The sequence below is a fragment of the Bos taurus genome, chromosome 2 (assembly GCF_002263795.3).
Source record: "Bos taurus isolate L1 Dominette 01449 registration number 42190680 breed Hereford chromosome 2, ARS-UCD2.0, whole genome shotgun sequence".
Taxonomy (NCBI): domain Eukaryota; kingdom Metazoa; phylum Chordata; class Mammalia; order Artiodactyla; family Bovidae; genus Bos; species Bos taurus.
Genome location: NC_037329.1, coordinates 120,858,031 through 120,883,887, shown reverse-complemented (window position 1 = coordinate 120,883,887; position 25,857 = coordinate 120,858,031). Strand labels below are relative to the sequence as shown.

General features: G+C 44.5%; 2 protein-coding genes across 6 annotated transcripts in view; one reads left to right on the top strand and one right to left on the bottom strand.

Moving 5' to 3' along the window:
* Window positions 1–2,337, top strand: part of KIAA1522 — a 28,256-nt gene extending 25,919 nt beyond the window's left edge. For 4 of the 5 annotated variants that reach the window (XM_005203050.5, XM_002685609.7, XM_059879387.1 and 1 more), the window contains exon 7: window positions 181–2,337. In XM_005203050.5, coding sequence (XP_005203107.2) covers window positions 181–188 — 8 coding nt within the window. In that variant the 3' untranslated portion in view covers window positions 189–2,337. The remainder of the gene's footprint in view (window positions 1–180) is intronic. The other variant, XR_805118.4, reaches the window with a different exon arrangement.
* Window positions 2,338–2,690: 353 nt separating this feature from the next.
* Window positions 2,691–25,857, bottom strand: part of YARS1 (tyrosyl-tRNA synthetase 1) — a gene marked incomplete at its 5' end in the record, with an annotated part of 32,022 nt that continues 8,855 nt past the window's right edge. Inside the window, 10 exon segments of the mRNA NM_174220.2 lie at window positions 2,691–3,464; window positions 4,661–4,802; window positions 5,319–5,512; window positions 6,386–6,483; window positions 7,460–7,595; window positions 10,731–10,816; window positions 11,289–11,424; window positions 13,597–13,689; window positions 18,853–18,933; window positions 22,324–22,453. Coding sequence (NP_776645.1) covers window positions 3,354–3,464; window positions 4,661–4,802; window positions 5,319–5,512; window positions 6,386–6,483; window positions 7,460–7,595; window positions 10,731–10,816; window positions 11,289–11,424; window positions 13,597–13,689; window positions 18,853–18,933; window positions 22,324–22,453 — 1,207 coding nt within the window. The 3' untranslated portion in view covers window positions 2,691–3,353.

The window sequence follows — 25,857 nt, the reverse complement described above, 5'->3', positions numbered from 1 at the left end:
TCACTGTGAAGTGTGAGGAGTGATACTTTATAGAGGCAGAGGGAGCATTTGTAAAATGTTGAGCCCTGTGCTGTTGGCATGGTCAGTAAAGCAAAGGGGTGAGAATGTGCCTTGGGCTCTTAGTGGCCAGAACCAAACTCGGGAGCCCCTGGCTGAGTGTCCCTTCTTTGCCCTCTGCAGACGCATAGAAAGAGCTGGTCTGACCACCAGACACCTCGCTGGTACTGCTGACCCATCCCAGGAATACATTCTCAGGGACCTGAGCGGCTCCGAGGATGAGAGGATACGGCAGACACTTAACCTAATGGGGGGACGCCTGCAGCCTTAACCTCCACGGCCTTCGGTATTTATGCAAGCCTGTGTGGATCCTGTCCTCCAAGTCACCCAGCTCTCATGCCTTTTCCTGAATGGACTCACCTCTGGCAGCTGCTGCTTCAGTCTTGGCCTTAGCCTCATCTTGGAGGAGGTAGCTGGTGGGAGTGGATGTCAGCGCCCCCTGCTGGCCTCAAGGCCACAAAGATGGAGGACCACAGCACCTCTTTTTCTTTTTGTTCATATCCAAATCATGCACATGCTGTAGTCCAGAATCAAAGCACTTTTGAAAAGTGGCTGCATGTCCATTCCCCAGGGCCCGTGAAGCCACATTCCAAGGGCCTGTTTACATGGCAGCAGCATCAGTCCCCAGCAGCCAGCCCTTGGCTGGGACTAACCTGTCCCCCTCTCCTCTGATCCAGTTTGCTCCTTTTCTTAGTTCTTGGAGGTAGGCAAGTCGTATTCCCACAGGCTTCTCCAGGCTGGAGGCAGGCTTGGGGCTGTGGCATTCCAAAGCACAAAAGGTGCAGCGGGGGTTAGTCCCCCTGTGCCTCAACTTACCACCAACCAGCTTCCTGCCTTCTAGTTCTGCCAGGTGCTTCATGCAGGGGACAGGAAGTGGGAGCCTGTCAAGGTCCAAATGGGTGGTGGAGAACACCAGAGGGGAGGTTCACAGGCTCACCCTGCCCTCCGAGAACAGAGCAGGGAGTCATGTCATGGGTCACTTGGCCCCATTTCACTTGACCAGGTTGGGGTGCGCGAGCATGACTCTTTAGAGGCAGGAGCCCATGGGCCATGGCAGAGCTGGGTCCCTTTCAGCTTGGCAGGAAGTACTGAGGACGTGGATGAAAGGGTGGGGCTGGGGCTGGCAGGGAAGAGCTTCTTTGGGCAGTGGGCTGGGACCTGGCCCTGTGGATTTCATCCTGACCTTCCTTTGCTCTGTGCATGTCCTTTCTGCAGCTGCCTGTTAGTGCAGGTGGTTCCACTGGGGGAGGGTGCTGACGCTGAGTGACAGGATGGGAAGCCAAGGGTGCATTCTATTCCAGACTTTTCCCTAGTCAAAGAGGGGGCACTTGATGCTCCTAGGGGCAGGCTGGGTGGTTCCCCCCCGCCGTAGATGTCAGTCTCTTGCTACTGATCTCTCCAGGAATCTTAGCGATTTTTCCATTTTCAACCAGTGCCACCTATGTTGGTAAGCTAGTTTCCTCCAAGGTTCCATGGGGGTGACCCTAGTGCTTCCTCCCGCTGCAGGGTGGCTGTCACCAGGGTCACCCCTTCTGTATTGATCTTCTTTCTTCAACAGTGACTCAGGCTTGAGCTGGACAAGGAACCTTTTTAGCTGCTTCTCCTCCACCCAGGAGACAGGTTGACCCTCTCCCAGAACAAGAGCTGGGAACACAGGGGATGTCGTTGGAGAGCCCAGGTTCCTCTGGCCTTCTCCACCATCTTCTCTTCAGCTATAAACCAGTGTTCTTCCGTGCCCGCTGGGTATGTGTTGTCCCTGCCCGGTAAGATGGGGAAGACAGTCGGTAAACCAGCTCTGCTCAGAGCTCTTGACCAATCTCCTGGGAATGGGGGACTAGGACCAGGCCAAAGCTTCCATGACATCAAGCCTAGGCAGCAGCCACAGAGCTGCTGGAGCTGAGAGGGAGCCCACCTTCTGTCTCTTTGCCTCCCCTCTCTCTGTTACTCCTTATCTTCAGTTAGTCCTCTGAGCTTGTTTCCCCACTGGGTGGGACAGAGTTGAAAGGAGAAGGGAGGATCTCCCAAGAGGCAATCCTTCTTTGTCCTCTGGGGTAAATGAACTTGACCTAGTGCACATGGAGACCAAAAGCCTCTGATTTTTAATTTCCATAAAAATGTTAGAGAGAGAAGTATATATATATATATATATATTTCTTTAAATTTTTGAGTCTTTGATATGTCTATACAATCTGTTCCCTCTGCCCTGAAGCCGGAGTGAGACACATGGAAAAACTCTGTGTGGATTTCATTCGAAGGTGTTAATTAAATGATTAAAACTTGGCTGTGGCTGCTGCTTCTTAATGGGGAGGGTCAGGGTGGTGGTCTGCACCCCACATTTAGAAAGGAAAATGTTCTGGACCCCAAAGTGAGCTTTTTCTGCTCAACACAGCTGAAGGGAAAGTCAAGGTATCTGCAGTCCAGCCCAGTCCACCCATGGCCCCATTACAGGTTCAAAAGTCCAAGATACATGCAGCCCTAGGCAGGGTGAGGAGCCCAGAAGCTGCTGTACACTGTGTTCTCTCCTGAGTTAGTCCAGCTCACAGACAGGTCCCATCCACACACCCTTGTTCAGATATTTTATTTGAATTTATGACAGCGACATTTAGTGGTTCTGAGATGGCTTATGGAGAAGTACCCCACCCTCCCCGAAGAAAAAACCAGTCTGTGCCATCCAACAACACACAGCTGGTTCAGGGATTGTCCCCACCTAGCATGATCAAAGGACATTCCAGGAGCCCCGGGGCAGGCCCTGCCCCCAGCGCCAAGCCTCAGAGTTGGCATGCTGGGGGAAAGCTGCCAGCCACTTGGTAGACCACTAGGTTCTCTGTTTTCCCTTCCCTCCACTTTTCAAATCCCACAGTTTCCTGTTGGGGAGAGGCTGTAATTAGCCCGGTTCAGGCACCAGATCCCAGCCAGAGACATGACTGCCGTGATAACTCTAGGAAAACTGGAAACCAATATTTTTCCAATTAGAAGGATTATGGCATAAACTTTTTCTGAGTTATGTTATATTGAAACCAGATTTGTCAGATCAGCTGCCAAGGGAAGAAGGTAGGGCTGGACTCCCTGTGCTGCCCTGCCCTCATCACTCCCCAGGTCAGCCTCTCCCTGCAGACAGGGTGCTCCTGGATCCTAGGGAGGCTGAGCTGCCCCTCACCAAGTCTTGTGTCTAAGAGAGTCCTGAACGTCCTGCTTCAGTGTCCTGGGAGATGGATAAGCAGGTGATGGACGGAGCAAATTAAGGAGAGAGCAGATGACTGAGGATGATGAGAGAAGGGAGGAAGCCGCCAGGTTGGCTAGCTGATGTTCCCCCCTTTCAGCGATTTACAGGAGACGGACCCCAGCTTGGTCATGAAGTTGGTTTGCTTCCACTGTGCAATGTACTCGTCAGAAATTTTAAAGTCAGCCTGGGCAAGAAAAATAACAAAAAAAAGTGATTACAGTGATGGTGGCAGGAATGCAAGAAAACAGACTCTTATACTACTAGAGTGTAAGGTGACTCAACTTCTCTAAGAGAGCAGTTTGTGAAAACTTCCATCTCCTATCATTCGCCCAAGGTAAGGTCACTTTAGGAATTTAGATTAAGAAAACAATCATGAGTAAGTACAAACAACTGGTATAATACATCTACTGTAGCATTCCAAGTGAAAATCTGAGAACAACCTCAATGTCCAAATAAGGTTTTGGAAATGATCATTATGATACTATACTATATATATATATATGATTCTCACTCCTCAGTATTTAAGAAGATGGGTAAATTTTTGAGGCATAAAGTTAAAAAAAAATGAATTAAAATATGGTATGACTCAAACTACCAATATAAACATTATCACTATACATAAAAGAAGTCCAGAAGGAAACCAATCACTAATGACATTTTTCAGAAGCGGTAGGCAGCAGAATTATAGATGTTAGTTTTGTTCCCCCTACATTTGAGACATTTCTACAATGAAAATTTATTTTATAGCCAGAAAAAAATAAGTTGATTCAAAAAACCAGCCTGGGAAACTAGGAAAGGAGGGAGTGGACAAAGCCAGTTGTCACTTGCAGGAGCACGGAGAGGTAGAAACCACTCTAAAAGCCCTCCAGAAACACTTGTCTGTTGAGGAAACCAAGTATTAACTAGATAAAGCCACACATGCAGTGACTTAGCTGCATAAGGAGAGTGAATCTCTGCTGCTTTATGCAGTGATGTAACCCCAGCACCTAGAACAGTGCCAGACATACATGTTAGGGACTCAATAGGTGCTGAATGAATGAATGAATTCCAGGCAGGTGATGCGAGTCAGTGCTCTGAGAATCAGTGCTCTCACACCAGGCTGGGCAGGAAGGACTCCAGGAGGGCTCTGATCCTGGCTCTATCACTTCCGGTGACCCTGTGTGGCCATGCCAGATAAACTGGGGATCATCTCCCATCACAGACTGAAAGTCTACCGAGGAAACAGCTGCAGTCCCTCACATGCTGCCTCTAACAGCCTGTCAGCGCGCAGTGCCTGTGAGGGCCCGTGGGCTCTCAGGCACCTCATTTGAGAGGCTGGGATGAAGGAAGAGAGGGGCTTACATGCAGGAAGGCCCAGCTGGGGAAAGTGCAGCGTGTTACCTGCAATTTCTCAAAGACTTTCTTCTTGGGCTTCAGCTCTTCGTCTGGTTGGCCCTTCTCATAGCCCTTCACAAACACTCGCTCACCAGGAGCAGAGCCTGCAGGAGGGTCTAGAGGCTCAACCTTGCGGTTTACCCCTTCTCTGGAAGGACACAGAGCACAGTGAGACAGTGAGGCCATGGATGGCCTCCGGCCGCCGTGGAGGCCAAAGCACTGGGGCCTTTACCTCAGGGGCTCTAATAGGATTTAGGGTACCCTCAATGCCAGAGCCCCAGGAGCTCCTCACTGCTGGACCACATCTCTGGACATTACCAGCACTGGGTCAACCAGGGCTCAATGAAATCTTATGTCAGGAGAGTTTCCAAAATTTGGGCTTTTAAGGGATATGACGTAACAGCCAATGAACTGGGTTTGAATCCTGGCTTCACCCATTACTAGTAGACAGACTCGAGCATGCACATAGCTCTGAATCTTCGATTTCCATTTTAATATAGTTAACTTCAAGTAAAGTGCTTCATCCACGGTTCCTGTACAATAAGTAATTCCTCTTTTGGGGAGTGTTCTCAGGGCCTCCACCTGGCATGTGGAAGGGCAGCATGTGGGCCACCCCCCTCTTCCTGGCCTCCCAAGGCCCTCTAGCCCCCCAGTTCTCACTCACACAGAAGCACACAGGAGCATGCCTTGGGACTCGACTCCTCTCATCTTCTGGGGTTTCAGATTGCACAGCACCACCACCAGCCTGTCCTGCAGTTCCTCCTTGGGCACAAACTGCACCAGGCCACTCACCACAGTCCGTGGCTCAGCTTCCCCCACATCAATCTTCTCCACATACAGGCTGTCTGCATCTGGGTGCTGCCACAAGAGATGTCAAGTCTTGGAGAGTATCCCAGTGGAACAGATCATGGGGCTTGGCGAGTCCTCTGGCTCCAGAAAGGGGCATCCACTCCCTACAGGGGCCCCAAGAGGAACCCTCTAGAGCTAACTCTCCAGGTCTCAGATAGCAGACATGAGAAGGGGCCCCAAAGAGCCAGATTTGAGTAACATGAGGCTAATTACGTGTGTTAGAGGTGAAAGGAGTCTCTAACAGAGATTAAAATGGCCTGGAGTGGCTGGGTGACCATCCTTATGGCCAAATGTGCACTGGAAATCAACCCCAATCCTGGGGGGGACTGGAAGATGGGGGACAGCTACCGGCTTCACCATCTGAAACAAGAGCATCAGCAGCTCTTTGAAGATAGTTTTGGTGGTTGGTCTATATGGTGAAAAGCAAATATATACTGGGAGAAAAAAATACCCAGACCACTGGTCCTAGGCCACTGGCTACAAAGCTTTCTGCCTCTGGGAAAGAGGAAGTCCTTCTTTCTCCCTTCACCATTTTCTGGGGTGGGGACAGGGAAGGACAAAGTAGCTGATCAATGATAAGGCCTGCAACTAGTGCAGACAAGCTGGGAGACACCAGGTGAGTCCATCAGACTGGATGTGATAGATAAACAAGTTCCTTCTGACTAACATCCGCTCTTTACTGAGTTCCTGGCTGTGTTTGGTTGCATAAGGTCCAGAGATGGCCAGGGGAAAAGCCTGACGCCTGGAACTAGATGCTTAGGCGCTGACTTGCAGTATGACCTAAGGGATGTTGCTCTCCCTCCCAGGCCAGGTTTCCTCCAGATGGAAGCAGACAAACCTGACCTGTGTCTGCCTCTCCAGGACGTGGTGGAAAATGAGTACCTTGTCCACACTAATGACTTTCCCCACACGGATATCCAGCCGGGATGGGATGACCTCCTCTGGCTCCGAATTCTTGGCAGGGCCTTTGACAGCTGGCTCTGGAGATGAGAAGAACCCAAGGCTCAGAGCTCTCCTCCTTCCCACGACAGGTCAGCTGCTGATGCCCTCAAATGAGGACACGGGCAGGACTTAGTGCAGAATCCCCAGAATCCACCCACTGAATTGAAACAGAGGCGGCCGCTGCTGAGAAGAGAAGTACCAGATTTTACCACTCTCCCCCTCAGGTATTAAGCTGGAGGGAAGAGGAGGGGTTGGTGTAGCTTTGCCGCCATTCCCATGTTCCATATGTAAGTACCGAGCCCTTTCTGGGAGGAAAGTGTTATCAATGTTAACACTGTTGTTAACATCTCAGCTTCGTGGCTACATGGCTGGTTGACTAAGAGCCAGTCAGGGAAACGTAGAAGGGAACTGGGCGAATCTAGAGATCGGCTTCCCTAAGGAGCTGTGCAGGCCCTGCCTGAGCAGCTACGTCAGCCTCAGGGTCTAATGCAGCCTCTTTCCCTAACTGAAGACGTGGGTTTCGTCAAAGGACCAGGGCATGCGTCTCACAGCAGCACTGCCAGCAGGGTGTAACCGCTTCAGGCGGCTCAGCGGTGCACCCACTGCCAATGCAGGCGACGCGGGTTTGATCCCTGAGTCGGGACGATCCCCTGGAGGAGGGAATGGCATCCCCCTCCAGGATTCTTGCCTGGGAAATCCCGTGGACAGAGGAGTCTGGTGGGGCTACAGTCCATGGTGTCCCAAAAGAGTCAGTCATGACTTAGGGATTAAAACAACAGCAAAATTGCTTCGTGGTACCGACCAAACCAAAGTCAAGATGACTGGAGTTTTCCATTCCAGCAGTCAATGGGGCATGACATTCCTGCATTTCAGACCCTCCTGGCTTCTTGGGCCTGAACTGAAGACAAACCCTTTTCTGAGGCACTGACAGGCTCTCTACATGTCTCTCATGCTCTCTCATGTAGGCAGCCCCCATAGACCCCCCTTCCCGGGCCCCTCCCCAGCTGGCCTTACTCTGCTTTGAGGGATCTGGGTAGGCAGCGCTGGACAGTTTCTTCAGAGCAGGGGTATTAAACTTCTCCCGGATGGGATCCAGCAACTTGTTCAGGGCAACTTCAACAGAATTCTTGAGGTCTCCAGGGTGGACAACCTGCAAGTGTGCAAGGCCGGGTGAGAAGGCGCACAGGACACCTGGATCTACTAAGAAAAATGTGCGGATGGAATGCACGGTGTTTTCCCAGCAGTCTTATTTGAACCTTAGAACAACCTTGTGAAGCCGGAAGAGCAGAGACGGGGACACAGGTTCACAAGGTTATCTAGTTTGTCAGAGACCTAGGTCTTCTGACACTGAATTCCATACTAACTTGAGAGTTTGTAGAGGCTAAATGTTTCTAATTAGTCAAATTTCACTGTGCGTGCTAAGTCGCTCAGCTATGTCCAATTCTCTGCAACCCCATGGACTGTAGCCCGCCAGGCTCCTCTGTCCATGGGATTCTCTAGGTAAGAATACTGCAGTGGGTTTTTGTCCCCTTCTCCAGGGGATCTTCCTGAGCCAGGGATTGAACTCAAGACTTTGAGTCTCCTGCATTGGCAGGTGGGTTCTTTACCACTAGCGCCACCTGGGATGACTCAGATTCCTCCAATATGCTGAGTAGTGGCATAAAGCAGGTATTATTTATATGCAGGGAAAACATTCACACAGGGAACCCGGGGGCTACAGACAGCCTGGGGGGTGGGGGGAGATGAGTGAGCGAGAAGGAAGAACAAAGACTCTGTAGATAAATCACCTGGGGTGAGAGTCCCAGCTAGCTGGGTGACCTCAAACCAGGCACTTAACCGCTCTGAGCTTTGGATTCTTCACTTTAAAAAATAAATGAAAATAATAATACTTGTATCTTCCAGCGTCGGAATGAGGATGAAATCACTTAACGTGGGTGAAAATGATGTGTAGTGCTAGTACATGGGAGGAGCTTAGTAATTCCATTTTTTTTCTCGAGTCCCATGACTAGAACCTTTACATCCTAAATCTGGCCCGAAAGGATCTTCTAAGGTATTCTGACAGAGGCCCCTCAGGTATGAATACATGTAATAAAACACCTATGTTTTTGTTTCTGATGTTACTCCTTCATTTTCTCGGGAATGGTGTTTTTGTTGCTGTTGGCCACACCGTGTAGCATGTGGGATCTAGTTCCCGATGAGGGGTTGAACCTGGTTCTAGAACCAAGTCCTAACCACTGGACCACCAGGGAAGTCCTTCCTTTTTAACAAAAGAAAAGCTTTAGACCTGCACTGTCCAATACGGTGGCCACAAGCCGCATGCAGATATTTAAATCTAAGTTAGAATTCAGTTCCTCTGTTGTACTGGTCACACGTGGCCAGGGGCAACTGTGTCAGTGCAGGTAAGAACATGTCCACTGTCATAGGAAGTGCTGCTGGTTATGTTGTCAGGCTCTTTCTCAGAAACACTTCTTCCATTACTTCTTAGTGAACAAAATGAAAGTGTTAGTCAGTCGTGTCTGACTCTGCGACCCCGTGGACTGCAGCCTGCCAGGCTCCTCTGTCCATGGGGCTCTCCAGGCAAGAAGACTGCAATGTGTAGCCATTCCCTTCTCCAGGGGATCTTCCCGACCCAGGGATTGAACCTGGGTCTCCTGCTTTGTAGACAGATTCTTTACCATCTGAGCCGCCAGGGAAGCCTTCTTATCATTCCCACAAAGGACTGCTCATGAGATTGAAGAGTTGAGTGTGGGTTCTGTGGCCTGACTCAGGCTGCAGACAGAGGGTTTCAGAGCAACAGCTGCCAAATATCCCAAAAATAGGCCTGAAGGAACCTCAGAACTCAGAGGTCACTAAGTCTTTTCTTCCACTGGATGCTCAAACTCTCATATGACATTGCTTCCAGTGGTCCTCTGGCCTTTGCCTGAACACCTCAGCGATGGGGAATGTAAGGTCAGGCAAGACAGTCCTGTCCATCACCACACAACTGGGGTCATTACAAAGTTCTTCAAGCTTAAGCAAGCCTCCCTGCAGTCTGCATCTGCAGTCCTGGTTCAGCCTTCTGTTGCCACAGGAAGAAAACTCACCCCTAACTCAGGAGAGTCCTTGGGTTTGAGGACAGGTGAACACATCCTTGCATCCCAGTTCAACATGCCTGGTTCTTCCAGCTTGTGCTTTATGACCTGGTTTGCAACCTGTTCCCTATCATGGCATCCTTCCTCTCCCCATCAATACACTCCAGATTGTCAAATGAACATTACAGAATTTATTTTTGTGAGGTTTATTTGACAAAAAACCTCACAAAAAGTCCAACACAACCAAAATGGCCAGTGGCAACTGTGTTAGTGCAGATGAGCACATGCATCTTACCAAAGGTACTCAGAACATCAGAGAACTGGATGATCAACCCCCCGGTCTGAACTCTGCATTTCTGACGATGAGGCCAAGACCTCATGAACATTTCTGACAGCCCTGTCATACTGCCGATTCGGCCCATGTTCGGAGCCAGTCAAGACCCCCATTTCATCCACTATATACAGTCATTACTCCTTTCCTTTATCATCTGGCCCTGTCTTCCTCTCCCACAGTGGCCCCTCGCCTTGCAGACTCCAGTCAGACTCTAAACCACTTGTGAGTCTCTAGATACCACACTGCTTCCTCTTAGCATGTCTCACACAATGAATTCCCTCATGGGTTTCCTGAAGAACCCCTAATGAGTGAGATGGTGTGTGAACATTATCCCCTCCACAAAGCTTTCCCTGACAGCCAGTTAGTCACTTCCTCACGTTCTATTACTGGACCATGCATACATGGTACAGTAAGCAGTAAATGACATTTATTTACACGTCATCCTCACCTATGGACTATGAGCTTCACGAAGATTTAATCCTCTTTGTAATGTCAGCCCCTAGCATGGTGCCAAACACATGGGCACCTAGTAGGTCTTTTGTTAAACTGTCAAAATGAACAGTATTCTCTCTTCTGTTCTTTTATAGTCGTGTCTCTTTTCTGAACCTTGATTTGGTACCTGAAATGCTTCATCTTGTCGGGTTTGGTCCTTCATTCCAGGTTAAGTCCTTTGCAGAGTGATTAAGACACCAACATACTAGCTTTCTGCCATTTGTTAATCTACTCCACGAGCCATCTGAATCCTCATCTGAGCCATTAACATAATATACAGCCTCAAGATCATCCTGACAGAGCCCTATGGCAGACAGAAACTTGGTGAGGCCACACGGAGGGGTTTGTCAGAATGAGTTCAGTGGGGATTATCCTCCTCTCGTATTACCTCATCAGCAAAGTCCTTTTCCAGGTCCAAGTAAGCTGTGTAGGTTTTGTTTCCACCCCATTTTTCATCTCGAAGGATCACAAACTCTGTAAGAAAAACAATCCATGCCAACAAACTCACAGACAATGGCGAGTCAGCATCCCTGGCCCAAACATGTATTTGTAGTTCCTGCCATGTATTTTAAACTTAATTGTACAGTATTTTATTGTTTTTTAAACTGGATGAGTGGGAGTGTTGTATACCCAGCTAGCATCCAAGCTCAGGGGAAACAATTGTGTCTTACATCTCTTTTGTATTTCTCTACTCCCCATGCCTGCCCCCTTCATTTCTACCACTCATGCCCACCATGACACCCCACTTAGAAGGTACTCTGGTAACAAACACACAGACATCTCAATGATATCCCCACTTCAATCACACATTAACATATGAGAAATCAGAGCAGAGAATCAGAGAAGCCAGTCTCCGGAGGAAGACTCTGACAAGCCACAGGGATGACCCAGCACCGGTTTTCCTATTTCAGCCTAAACTCTGAGAAGAAAACAGGGAGTATCTTACCAGACTTGAGAGGAAAGAGGACATGTCTGATGAAGGCCAGAACGCCGTTGTTCTCCACATTCCCTGGCTCACAGAAGGCCTTCTTCAGTTTTTTCTTTACATCCTCTTTCCGATCAAGCAGATCAATCTTGGACTCCTAGAAGCCAGGGAGGAGAGGAGGACCTCTTGTGGTTGAAAATGAGAATACGCTCAACTCATCTGTATTTTAATTTTTTGGACAAAGATGTAAACATTAAATGACTTCAATAAGAGCAGAATTAACTGGAGTCAAGGACCACTCACTATAATACATAAAAATATTTTAATTTTTCTCTGTTCTTCCCAGGCCTTGTTTGTAGTATACGGAATCGTCGCAAATTTGTATCTGGAGAATAAATGTCCTTGGGACTATATCATAAGTACTTCTGAGTGGCTACCTAGTTTTCAATTGCAGATTTTATTTTGTATTATATTCCTAATTTTTAGTGACAATATAATTTATTTAGCAGTTTCTAAACTGTCAGATTTGCTCTCATCTTTACAAACTACAATGCTACAACGAACCTCTTTGCAGAGGTCCTCTTGCCTTCTCTAGGATTACTTCCTTAAGGTACCAAACACTGCTGGGCCCTAAACTGTTTTCCGACAGGCATACACCAAGTGACATTGCCATCCGCCATGTGTGAGGAGACGTTTCCCGGCAGTCACCAACACCAGGTATTATTTAAAGCCTTTGTCCTTTATAGGGCAATAGGCTTTGTTTCCTATTTTGGAGTGAGTGAGCTCATGCTCTTTTGTGTCCAGTGGTTACCAAGCTCAATCAACATAGGACTGGATGTGAATCACCTGGGGTGCTTAAAATAACATAAACTACTGGGCCCCACCCAAAGCTAATAAATCAAAACTTCTTGGGGGTTCACCCAGGCATTTGCATTTTTAAAAGCTCTCCATGTGGTTCTGATGCAGTCACGTTTTGGAACTGATGCTGGTGCTATTTCTAGGATGAAGACATGGTTGCTATTGCTAATTGCTAAGTCACTTCAGTCATGTCCGACTCTGTGTGACCCCACAGACGGCAGCCCACCAGGCTTCCCCATCCCTGGGATTCTCCAGGCAAGAACACTGGAGTGGGTTGCCATTTCCTTCTCCAATGCATGAAAGTGAAAAGTGAAAGTGAGGTCGCTCAGTCATGTTTGACCCTCAGCGACCCCATGGACTGCATGCAGCCTTCCAGGCTCCTCCATCCATGGGATATTCCAGGCAAGAGTACTGGAGTGGGGTGCCAATAGGATAATCCAGAAATCAGACTTGAAGAACTAGATGAATGTCCAAAAATGACTTCAATTTGAATCAACTAGTAGGCTGTGAAAGAAAATAAGATTCCTTGAGTTGTTCCCCAGAACCACTTTATCAGTGCGCCCAATGCAGGGCGGGGCTGGATTCAATCCCTGGTCAGGGAACTGGATCCCACATGCTGCAACTGAGAGTTCACAAGCTGTAACAAAGATCAAAGATCCCGTGTGCGGCAACTAAGACCTGGCACTGCCAAATAGATAAATAAATATTAAAAAAAAAAAGAATCTCTAAGGACAGGGCCTTACTCTACACATACTCTCTTTTATAAAAGTTCCCTAGGTGATTCTAAAGATCAGCCATGTTTGTGAACCCAGAACCCAAACTTCCACATCTTTGGGTTCTACCAATTCTTCTACTCTGTGCCCTTAGTGATCAGAACAAAAGTGTACCTTCCCCAAGCAGAACTTTTAAATGTTAAGACACCATATTTATCAAAACCATCATATTAAATATCACCGTAAGAATCAAAGTGCTAACTGGTATGAACAAGGACCTACTGCATAGCACAGGCAACTCTTCCCAATATTCTGTAATAACTTACGAGGGAAAAAAATCTGAAAAAGAATGGATATATATATATAACTAAATCACTTTGCTGTATACCTGAAACACAACACTGTGAATCAATTATACTCTAAAATAAATTAAAAACTAAATAAAAAAATATGTTACTGGGTGAAATGCAACTGTAGCCTTCTCATTAATAAGGCTGTACTCTGTCATAGTTGTATGGCTGAAGAAACTACTTTTGCTTGTACTTCTTATTAGTAGCAGTAAAACTTAAAATTATAATTGGATCCCATCAGGACTGCTTCAATACTCAAGAATCAGTGGAATTAACTGGATAACTTAAGATTTCTTATAGCTTAAATATTTGTGTGTTTTAGTTAGCCAGGTTACTTTTCTTTCTAGTCCTCAATTTCTTCATCTTTTGCTAAAGATTTCTCAACTCAGGTCAGAGCTCGTAACCTACCTCTTCTGAAGAGCTCATTTTGCTGCCAGTTAATCCTGGAACCATAGGATTCATCAGATGGATTCGTTTTGAGTAACCAAGTGCAGGGAGGTACTAAGGAGTTAGAAAGAAACACACAAAAGCAGATGTTAGTATAAATTCCTCCTCAGTGCTCCAATCTCATCTAACCTGGCCTTTCACTTAACAGTTTGATATATGCCTTCCAATCTTTTTTTCTACTGAATATATAACTTTTCAATGGTGATCATAATATGAACAAAGCTTTTTTTCCCTATTGTCTATTAATATTACATCATGAACATACTGGACTTGCTCTACCCACCATAAACAACTCTATTAGATAGCAACCAGTGTGGGGCTACAAATGGGGAGAGTAGGGAAGCGAGGCGAGCCCATACCCATCCTGGCTTTCTCCTTGAGGGCATTTTTGTTTTCAAACAGTGCTGAGAAAGAGACCAAGCAGAGAGCAGCAGTCTTGACTAAGCAGAGGAGACAGAGGATGTAAGGAGGCTAAGGATTTGGAAAGGGTTCCAGAGTGAAGGGGGAAGGCAATGGCACCCCACTCCAGTACTCTTGCCTGGAAAATCCCATGGGCGGAGGAGCCTGGTAGGCTGCAGTCCATGGGGTTGTTAAGAGTCGGACACGACTGAACAACTTCATTTTCACTTTTCACTTTCATGCATTGGAGAAGGAAATGGCAACCCGCTCCAGTGTTCTTGCCTGGAGAATCCCAGGGATGGAGGAGCCTGGTAGGCTGCCGTCTATGGGGTCGCACAGAGTTGGACACGACTGAAGCGACTTAGCAGCAGCCAGAGTGAAGAGGCCCTCCAAAAATCCCAAAGTGCTCCAATGCTTTCTTTAAAAAATTTTTTTATTTATTTATTTTTGACTGTAGTGGGTCTTTGTTGCTGCATGCAGGCCTTCTCTAGTTGCAACACATGGGGGCTCCTTTTTGTTGCGATGCAAGGGGTTCTCATTGTGGTGGCTTCTCTTGCTGTGGAGCACAAGCTCTAGGTACATGGGCATCAGTAGTTGCAGTGCATGGGCTCAGGGGTCGTGGCACACAGACTTAGTTGCTCCATGGCACGTGGAACCTTCCCGGACCAGGGATCAAACCAGTGTCCCTTGCGTTGCAAGACAGATTCTTAACCACTGGACCACCAGGGAAGCCCCTCCATTGCTTTCTTAATTGAATCACAACTGTGCCAGAATTCAGAGAGACATAGGGAAGCCCAGCAGAGAACAGGCTCTGGGAGGTTGGAGACTTGAGCAAATTTTAGGGGCTGTACAGTGCTGGGGAGGCAGAAGTTGAAGTTTAGGTTCAATCAAACCACAGAGGGCTTTGTGAACACCCTGAGGTTTCATTTTAGTTTGAGACCCCAGAAAGACCACATCCTAAGATAAGGTTTACCTCACAGGAGTAAGAGCAAACTGAAATAGACCTATTCTACAAAGCCTAAAATCCACCCTTGACAGGATCAAAGTGATGAGTCAGTAATTTAATAGCCTACAGAAAACACAGCACTGAGAGCAACCATAGCATATTTATGGTGTCCCTGATACAATAAAAAATTACAAGAAATGGGAAGCAGAAAAAAAGTGACTGACAGACAAGAGGAAAGAGTCAATAAAACCAGACACAGGAACAATCCAGATACTAGAACAAGCAGATCAGGATGTCAGAATAACTATAATTGGTGTGTTAAAAGAAATAAAGGAAAAGATGAATGAAATGGATAAAAGATGGAGGAATATAAAAGAGAACTGGCATCTATTTAAAAAAAACACCAAACAAATGCAAGTTCTAAAATGGCACAGTACAATACTGGATGGATTCAACAAAAGACAGGATTATTGAACACAAAGAAAAGTCAACAGATAATATCCAACTAAAACATAGAGGAACAAAAACGGGGATACAAGTTCAGAGTTAGATCTCTGGATGGAAAACCAATGTCCTGCCCACCTGCCACAACAAAGATCCACATGTTTAAACTAAGACCCAATGTGCGTGTGTGCGTGCTTAGTCACTTCAGTCATGTTCAACTCTTTGCAACCCTGTGGACTATAGCCTGCCAGGCTCCTCCCTCAGTCCATGGGATTCTCCAGGCAAGAGTACTGAAGTGGGCTGCCACGAGCTCCTCCAGGGAAACTTCCTGACCCAGGGATCGAACCTGCGTGTTCTGCATTACAGGCAGATTCTTTACTGCTGAACCACCAGGGAAGCCATTAAGACCCAATACAGCCAAATAAATAAATATTCTTTAAAAACCTACCAAACAAACAAAATAAGACAGTAAAAAAAAAACAAAAAACAAACAAACATGTTCTCAGATAGAAAGCTGTAAGAACTCCTTACTGAGAGACCTGCATTGCAGACACAAAATACAAAGGAGTCTTCAGGCTGAAGGAAACTGATCTCGGATGGAAGCACAAAACCGAAAGAAGGAATCAACAGTATCAGAAAGGGTGGTTGTTGTTGTTTAGTCGCTAAGTCATGTCTGACTTTCAAGACCCCAAGGACTGTAGCCCATCACAGCTCCTCTGTTCATGGGACTTCCCAGGCAAGAATACTGAAGAGGGTTGCCATTTCCTTCTCCAGGGGATCTTCCTGACCCAGGGATCGAACCAGTGTCTCCTGCATTAGCAGGTGGGTTCTTTACCTGGCTAAGCCACCAGGGAAGCCCATCAGGAAGGGTAAGTGGTGGTAAATATACGTGAAAACTGACTGTTTAGAAAACCATTATAAACAGGTCTTTGGGATTTAAAATATACATAAAACTAACATAGATGACAATAGCACAAAGGGCAGCAGGGCACTGAATAAGGTAAAGCTGTTGGGAAGTTCCAACTGTTCCCAACTGCATTGTTGGGAAGTGGTAAAAACATCTAACTATAATGAATCACAAGGACATGTAATCTCTAGGACAGGGCTGGGCAAAACTTTACTGTAAAAGGTCAGACAGTAAATATTTTAGGGTTGCTGGGTGATATATAGTCTCTATTGCTTATCTTTTTTCATTTTTTTTACAACCCTTAAAAAAAATACAAAAACCATTCTTAGAGCTTCTAAGTCATATAAAAATGGGCCATCAGCTGTATCTCTGTGGGAATAATAAAAGGTTTGATTAAAAAGTAAGCCAACTATACTTCATAAAATATATATTAAGAAAAAAAAGTCGAGAAGAAAAAAATATTCTTAGAGAAAATATATTTGAAAATATATATATATACACACACATATATCTATTTTTTACATGGCTGACTTCTAACAATATGCTAATTTATTTTGTATGTGTGTGTATATATATGCATGCTATGCTGTGCTAAGTCGCTTCAGTCGTGTCCAACTCTGTGACTCCATCTGTAGCCTGCCAGACTCATCTGTCCATGGGATTCTCCAGGCAAGAATATTGGAGTGGGCTGCCATGCCCTCCTCCAGGGGACCGTCTATACATATATATAGAATTTCTTTACATGGATAAGACTTCTTGCTGTTTCTATGCTAAGTGCCTTGCATACTTCTTACATGTACTAGTTGCTATAACACTGCTTTGTTTTGTATTTTGCTACAATTAAAACCCTTTTTTCTTCTTTAAAAAAAATTTAACAGATAAAATGGAATAGAAAATACTTCAATAATAGTAAAAACCTTACATTGTAAACATTTCCCCATTTATTAAATATATCCAAAAACCATTAAAAAATGGTATATAGGGACTTCTTTGATGGTCCAGCGGCTGAGACAGTGCACTTCCAATTCAGGAGACCCAGGTTCAATCCCTAGTCAGGGAACTAGACCCTACATGCTGTACTTAGACCCAGCGCAGTCAAATAAATAAATAAATAAAATATTTTTTAAAATGTTTTATCCCACTGGAGGGTTATCTTAACATATTCAACTAATCCCTTGCCACTGAATACTAATTTATTTCTAAGTTGTGCTCTAAATTGTGGTGTGTGTGCTCAGTCATGTCTGACTCTTTCCAACCTCATGGACTGTACCCCACCAAGCTCCTCTGTCCATGGAATTGTCCAGGCAAGAATACTAGAGTGGGCTTTAAATTGATAACATGATAAATACTTCCATACAGAACTCAAGTTTCACTTTTATTTTTTTAATTAAAAAAATTTTTTACTTTAAAAAATTTTAGGATTCTGGCCACTCAGCATGGCTTGCACGATCTCAGTTCCCCACCCAAGGATTAAACCTGGGCCCCAGCAGTGGAAGTGCCAAATCCTAACCACCAGGGAACTCCCAAGCTACACACTCCCCCTGTCCCCACTCCAACCAAGTTGCACTTTAAAAATTATTTCCTGAGGACCCATTTGTATAATTATTATTAGGACAAAGTGTAGAAACACTTTAGAGGCATCAAATCACCCATCAGGAATTTACATTTTCACTGGCAGTATTTTCTCTACTCCCTTGCCAACATGAGGTTTTGAGAAGCTTTCAAAAATACCAACCACTTCTCAAAAGCCCTTTTCAACTTATTCAAGTTATTTCCCAGAAAAGAACTATTAGGGGTTTGTGCTGATTTCCTCTTCTAAACCCTGTTAAACCTCATTTCAGAGACAAATGGTTTATGTAAGATTCAGAGAAATATGGACCAAATGCTCTGGGAAAGAACAGTAGTTCTATCTGGTGGTGCCTTTCCCTGGAAACTGAGCTATTAGGCAAGAAGAAAAAAAAAAGCGGGGGTGGGAAATAACAGAAGAAGAAAATCCAACAGGTCTGAGGGCAGCTTCTTGGTGGCAGCAAGAGTACAGGCTTTTTAGTTAGACAGACGTGAATGCTAGTTCCTGCTCAGTCACTAACTGTGTGATACTGGACATCTTTTTTATTTTCTACACTCAGTTTTCTTATCTGCAAAATAAGGAGAATAATACCTACCATATCATATGATTGCTGGGACTGGCACATTCAAGAAACTCTAATGTGGACTTCTCTGGTGTTCCAGTGGTTAAGAATTTGCCTTCCAATGCGGCAGATGTGAGTTTGATCCCTAATTGGGGAACCAAGATCCCACATGCTGCAGGGCAAATAAGCCTGTGAGATGCAACCACTGAGCCCATGTGCCACTGGAGAGCCCACGTGCTCTGGAGCCTGCACACTGCAACGAAGATCCCACAAGCTACAACTAAGACCCGACCCAGATAAAACATAAAACAAAGTAAAGAGAAACAAAGAAAGAAACTCTAACATATACCTCTGCAACTCAAGAGAAAAAAGACAAGAAAGAGGACACTAACCTTCTCTGCAAAGGTGAAAATCTTTCTCTGATCAACACCTCCAAACTGGGCATCCACTTTCAAGTATTCTTCATCCAAGGCCTGTGGAAAGAAATACACGAGCATAAACTCCTACTGTATTTCTTCGACATGGGTCTAAGAAATCAGAAACTTTTGAAAACCATTAGAATTTTCAAAAAGTAAACCAGGAAGCAAATAAGCAGCACTCAGTCTTCCTGCTGGCTTCAAGAGCTGGACACACATTTGCTGAGTGCCTGCTGTGAACTCCACTCCATGTGGATACTATAGGGTTAAAAAATTAGAAGAGTCTCTGCTCTCAGGAAGCTCATGATCCTGTAGGGAAAGGAAGGAAAGGAAAAAGACAAAACTATACTCACATCAAAGGTACCCAATTAATGAGGCAGCCTGGGACAAGTGTCAAATAACTGGCATTAAGAAGCAAGTGCTGTGAGAGCTCAGAAAAAAGGGGCAAGACTGAATTAGTAAATAAACAGTTACTATCACTTATTATATGCCAGGCCTAGTGCCAACCCTGTGGATGTGAGTCAGACCCAGACCCATACTCTGCCTTCATAAAGTCAATTAACTAGCTGGGGAGAATGCTGGGAGCCACCACGGGAGATCCCACCCATGACAAAGGTCATGTGGAGAAGACCTGACAGGCAAAGGCGGATCAGGACTCAAGGGATTCCCTGGACCTGCTAGAGCATCTACCCTGAAACCAAAATCTGTCTGTCTACTGTTTACTAAGTAATTATGCCTTTCAACCACTCTTCTGATATTAGCAGGGGGCTATCCCCGACCACCTTTCTCTGGAGAAAATCAACTTATGGCTCTAAGTTGATAAGTCTCCTGGACATGAAAGGAATATTTCTATTCTAACCCCTCTGTTGGCATTCTAGCTTGCTTGACAGGTTTTTCCTTACTCTTACAACTAACACACAAGATTGTTCACAACTTCCCAACCATGAAAGGCACGGGAAGCCTAAGCATTCTAAAAGTCCTAATGGGCATAGAGCCCTTTGAGGGGTGAAAAATTATTAGAATAGTACTGGCAAAGGGCTTCATTACTGGGCCAATGCTTGCTGCCAAGTTCCCATATCTCTTATCCATTGTGCACCTGGGAGTGCATTAGTTAATGTAGTTGGAATGTAAGAGAAACAAGTAGTAGCCTTGGTATTAACCACATCAGACCTTTGAGCTAATAAGTTCTTTCTTTGTTGTGACCCATTGCACCTTTGCTCTGTGAGAATGTAACTCTGTTTAGTACTTTCTGAGGCTGACACAGATTAGAAATATAAAGAAAAAACACTTCAAGGGAAAACAAGTTTTCTGGTTGATCAACCTTTATCAAAAAAGGGTCATAAAATGTCAACAGGCCTCCAGGCCAGAAGATAATGTACATAGCATAAGACCCTTGTTTATGGAAAGGCATACAGAAAAAAATCCTGGTTTCAATAAGGGCAAAACTGCTGGAGTGTTTGGGCTGACTCTGCATGACCTTGCATCTTTCATTTCCATCTATGTACAAATTAGGGTATAAAAGCTCCTTTTGAAAATAAAGTTACGGGCCTCGCTCACCAAAGCTTGGCCTCCTCGTGTCATTCATTCGCTGACACCATCCATCCTGAGGGTACCCTTGGATCCTGCTAGGGCTGGACCCCGGCAGGAGAAAGACACATAAACAGGTCATTTCAATACAGCATGACAAGGGCTAACTTACATGTTCATTTAAGGAACATGCTAACACAAAGAAATGATTATCTCTATCTGTTCAGCCTGGTGGTGGTGAAGGCTTCCTAGAATCAGACTGTGGGCTGAGATTGGTTCTGATGAACATATAGATGTTTTTCACCAAGGAGAGGAAACAGAATGTGAGAAGGCACAGGGGTGTGAAATATTTAAGGAAACTATGACTGAGTCAGTCTGAAAAAGCATAAACTCCAAGGGATGTGGGAAGTGGTGAGTGATGAGGTTAGAAAAGTTGGTCAGGACACTGAATGTCATGTGAGGCTACCAAGCATCATACTGGCCACTGAATGATTTTTAAGGAAGGAAGAACCACAATTCACGTACTGCAGAAAATCACACCAGTGAGACGGCAGAGTGCAGAGTTGTGGCCTGAGGGCTGGAGACAAAGACAAAAGCTAGAAAGCTGCTATGAGTGTCCAGGTAAGAAATAACAATGAACGAAGTTGGTGAGGGGGCTTCCCTTGTGGCTCAGCTGGTAAAGAATCCGCCTGCAACGCAGGAGACCTGGGTTCGATCCCTGGGTTGGGAAGATCCCCTGGAGAAGGGAAAGGCTATCTACTTCAGTATTCTGGCCTGGAGAATTCCACGGACTGTATAGTCCACAGAGTTGCAAAGAGTCAGACACGACGGAGCGACTTTCATTTTCAAGTTGGTGGTGATATAGAGCAACAATGAATTCAAGAGATTTTTAAGAAGTAGGATTAATAAAATTTAGTTTCTGATTGGATGTGGGGGGAAGAGGAAGGAGAGGAAGAGAAAGGTAAGCAAACAGGACGCAGAACAGCACTGTCTAATAGAACTTTTGGTGAGGGTGAATCTGTTCCACACTTGTGCTGTCCAACAGGTTAGCCTCTTGTGGCTTGTGAGCAACCTAAAATATAGCCAGTAGGACTGGAAAACTAAAATTTTAATTACTTCAGTAGCCACGTATGACTATGACAAGAGGCTACCATAATGGACAGTACAGATCTAGAGTTCCTGACCAAGAGAAGACTTTTCTTTTCTTTCAAGTTTAAAAAAAAAATTATTTATTTTTAAAATTTTAATGTATTTCATTAAAGTTCAGTTGATTTACAATATAGTTTCTGACATACAGCAAAGTGATTCAGTTTTACGCATATATACATATATTCTTTCTCAGATTCTTTTCTATTATAGGTTATTCTAGATATTGAATATAGTTCCCTGGGCTATAGAGAAGGACCTTGTTTATTTTATATACAGTAGTTTGTATGACTTGATATCAAACATTAGAGAAATATACAAGGGAAGAGAAAAGTATCAACATTTTCACCCCATCTTCCTGAGCTAATAACCAGTATCAATAGCTGGTTTGAATTTTTCCATGCTTTCTCCATGCTCATACAAAAATGCACACACATGAAATATGATGTGTTTGTTTTGCTTAATGGGAAATAGGATTATGCCTAAATTTATTTTCACTCATCACTCTGAAATTAATGTTCTTCAATTAAGGGATCATGGTTACTGTAAGAAGTTATGTGAGATGAGAAGCGTTTTAAAGGACAGAGAGGTAGGGGAAGAAGTCAAAGAGTGGCCCAGAAGTCTGGGGGAGGGGCTATCGGGGGAAGGAAGGCCTCCGGCAAGCTAAAGGAACAGCTAGGACATTGGTCTAACTGGGGCTGAAAGAGAGGTTTGTCACTAGTAGTTACAATCAGAGCAGAAAAGGTCATAGGTGACTCCACCCCTCCCACATACCTGCAGCCCGGGGTACAGCAGGCCACTCAGCAGAGGGTGCTCCACCTGCTTTACCACCTCAGCTCCAGCTTTTTTGGCATCGTGCTGTGTGACCACAGAAGAGAGGCGGTAGACATCCAGCGTGTACTCTCTGAGAGGAGACAAGAGGAGACAACGCTAAGATGGGGCCTAGGTCTCAATGCAACCCTAAAAGTGTGTTGTTAATTCACTCTCCTGATCTTAAGACATTCAGAAATAATCAGTTCAGTTCAGTCGCTCAGTTGTGTCTGACTCTTTGCGACCCTGTGGACTGCAGCACGCCAGGCTTCCCTGTCCTTCAACAACTCCTGAAGCTTGCTCAAACTCAAGTCCATCGAGTCAGTGATGCGATCCGACCATCTCTGCCTGCTAGTTTCTAAATGTAAACAGTCCATCCTCTCCTGAAAATACGACTTAATTTTTATATTTTTCCTTTTTAAAAATGGATTTAAATTAATCTTTAATCTTTCTCTTTGCTTAACTCCTAAAAAAGGGCTTCTCTGCCATTCCCCTCTACTCTCTTCTTCTGGATGCCTATTAAATAAACACCAGAATTTCTCAGTCTATCGTCATATCTTTTTTTTTAACTTAAATACATGTAAGGAATAATGAACAATATTATGACTACACTGCCCATCACTCAGTTTAAGAAAAGGGACCTAGGGAATTCCTTGGTGGTCCAGTGGTTAAGACCCCACACTTCCACTGCAGAGGGTTTGGGTTCGGTCCCTGGTTGAAGAACTTAGATCCCGCATGTATAGTCAAAAAAAAAAAAAAGATTTAATTACTTCTAAGGCTCCTGTGCACTCCTCCACAATCCTACTTCTTCCTTCTCCAGAGTAACCATTAGCCTGAACTTTTGTATTTCTGTCCTGTTTTATAGTATGTTTGTATCTCTAAACAATGTGCTATAAATATTCTTATACATGTATCCTGGTACATATGTGCAGTTCCTTTATATATGCTTAGGAGTAGAATTTCTGTGTGATAAGTGATTTGCATCTTGAACTTCAGTTCAAGATAATGTCAAACTATTTTCCAAAGTGGCTTTTAATCAATTTTATTACTTAATATTCTCATTATTTAAAGTTTTGCCATTAAAATATTATTCATTTATATTAAAAAATTACTTATTTCTGGTTGCACTGGGTCTTCGTTGCTGCTTGTGGGCTTTCTCTAGTGGAGCGTGGGCTGCTCACTGCAGTGGTTTTTCTTGTTGCAGCTTGAGGGCTCTAGGGTGCTTGGGTTTCAGTACTCGTGGCTCAAGGGCCCTAGAGTGTGCAGGCTCAGTAGTTATGGTGCATAGGCTTAGATGCCCCGAGGCATGTGGAATCTTCCTGGACGAGGGATCAAGCTCATGTCCCTTGCATTGGCAGCTAGACACGTAACCACTGGAGTACAAGGGAAGCCCAATTTTTGACAACTGGTTTTGCCGTTTTTGACATATAATACTCCTTTGCCACTTAAATTGTTATAAATATCTTCTCCTAGTGGGTGGCTTGTCTTTTTATCTTACTTTTGATGTAGTGAAGGCTTCGATTGTAGTAAAGGTGAATCCATTAATCTTTTCCTGTGATTTGTGTTTTTGGTATGTCTTGTTTAATTCTCCCTAAACCACAATCATAGGACAGTCTTATTATATGTTGTCTTTTAAATGTTTTATAGTTTGGCCTTAACAGTTAAATCCTTAATCCACTTGGAATGAAGGGATCGTTTTTCCCCCCAATATGGATAGCTAAATATCTCTGCATCATTTTTTTCTTAAAAAGTTTATTCTTGCTCTGCTGACCTGCACTGCCAGCTCTGTCACATATCAAGTTTCGATATTTGTGGGGACCTATTTCTCAACTCTGCTTCAGTTGTTTACGTTTATTCTGTTCCAGTTGTTTATCCTATCTCCATGCTATATAAATGACAAAGGACCTGGCATCTAGAAAACACAAGGAACTTTATTAAAAAAAGTGAAAAAAAAATGGGCCAAGACACTTGCATAGACACTTGATTGATAGAAAAGGAAATACAAATGGCAAACAAAAACTTGAAAATAATTTTTTTCAATAAATATTTTCAGGTATTTTGCCTTTACACTTGAATGGTGGTTTGTGTAGGTACAGATTTTTAGGTTGGAAATTCCTTTCCCTCAGAATTTTAATGGCTCTGTTTCATCCCCTTTTAGTTTTCAGGGTCCCTTTGGAGAAGCGCAGAACCATTATGATTGCTATTATTTTGTATGTGACTTTTGTCCCTTTGCATATACTTTTTTGTTCCCAGTGCTTTAAAATTTCAAAATAATGCACTTCAGTGTAGGTTTATTTTCATTCACTGTATTAGGCACTCAATGAGCCCTTTCAGTCTGGAAATTGATGTCCTTTAATTGTCCTTACATCGTTTCATTGATGACTTCCTTCCCTCTGAGTCTGTTTTTCGTTTTTCTGGAACACTTACTAACTCAAATATTGTGCCTCTTGGCCTAGTACTCTAGTTTTACCTTTTCCTTTTTTCCCACTGTGGTCTGTGAGGCCATGAAAACTACAGTTCAAGTACATACAATTCAAGGAGTTTCCTCAAGGTACGTGTAGTCTTCAGTGTTCCTCTTATCATCTTTTATAGATTTTAAGACATATTTATTTAAACATTTAGCATCTCTGAAACCTAGATGACTATTAAAAATTCAGGCACATTAGATTAATCAGCAGCATTTAAAAAAACATCTTAGATTAACTGAAATACAAACCTCTTTGTGCTCCCACCTTCACTTGGTTCCTGGCCACTGAGTATTCTTGACCAATTTGTCAATCGATTTATTTGAACACTTGTGTTCATTGCTCAGCCGTGTCTGACTCTTTGCGACCCCATGGACTGACTGAATACCGGAGTTGGGGCTTCCCAGGTGGCGCTAGTGGTAAAGAACTTGCCTGCTAAAGCAGGAGACCTGGGTTTGATCCCTGGGTTGGGAAGATCCCCTGGAGAAGGAAATGGCAACCCGCTCCAGTACTCTTGCCTGGAGAATCCCATGGATGGAGGAGCCAGGCAGGCTACAGTCCATGGGGCTGCAAACAGTTGAACATGACTGAAGTGACTTTGCACACACACATGCATGCATGCACGCCTATTGTTACCAGATTAAATTGTGATTTAAAAAAAAAGAATACTGGGTAGCCATTCCCTTTTCCAGGGGATCTTCCCAACCCAGGGACTGAATCCGGGTCTCCTGCCTTGCAGGCAGATTCTTTACTGTCTGAGCCACTAGGGAAGCCCATATTTGAGCATTTAGAAGGCTTAAAAAATATATTATCCAGCATTTAAAAAAACACTTTTCAGCAGGAAGGTTGATCAGAGTACCTAGTCTGTCAGATTGCTGGAAACAAAAGTTCTTATTCATAACTTAATCATGCTTAAAGCTTTTTTGTCCATTTCTGAGCTGCATTCTAGGTGAATTTTCTAGTACAGGCAGACCTCATTTTATTGCACTTCACTTTATTGTGCCTCAGATACTGTTTGTTAAAAATTGAAGGG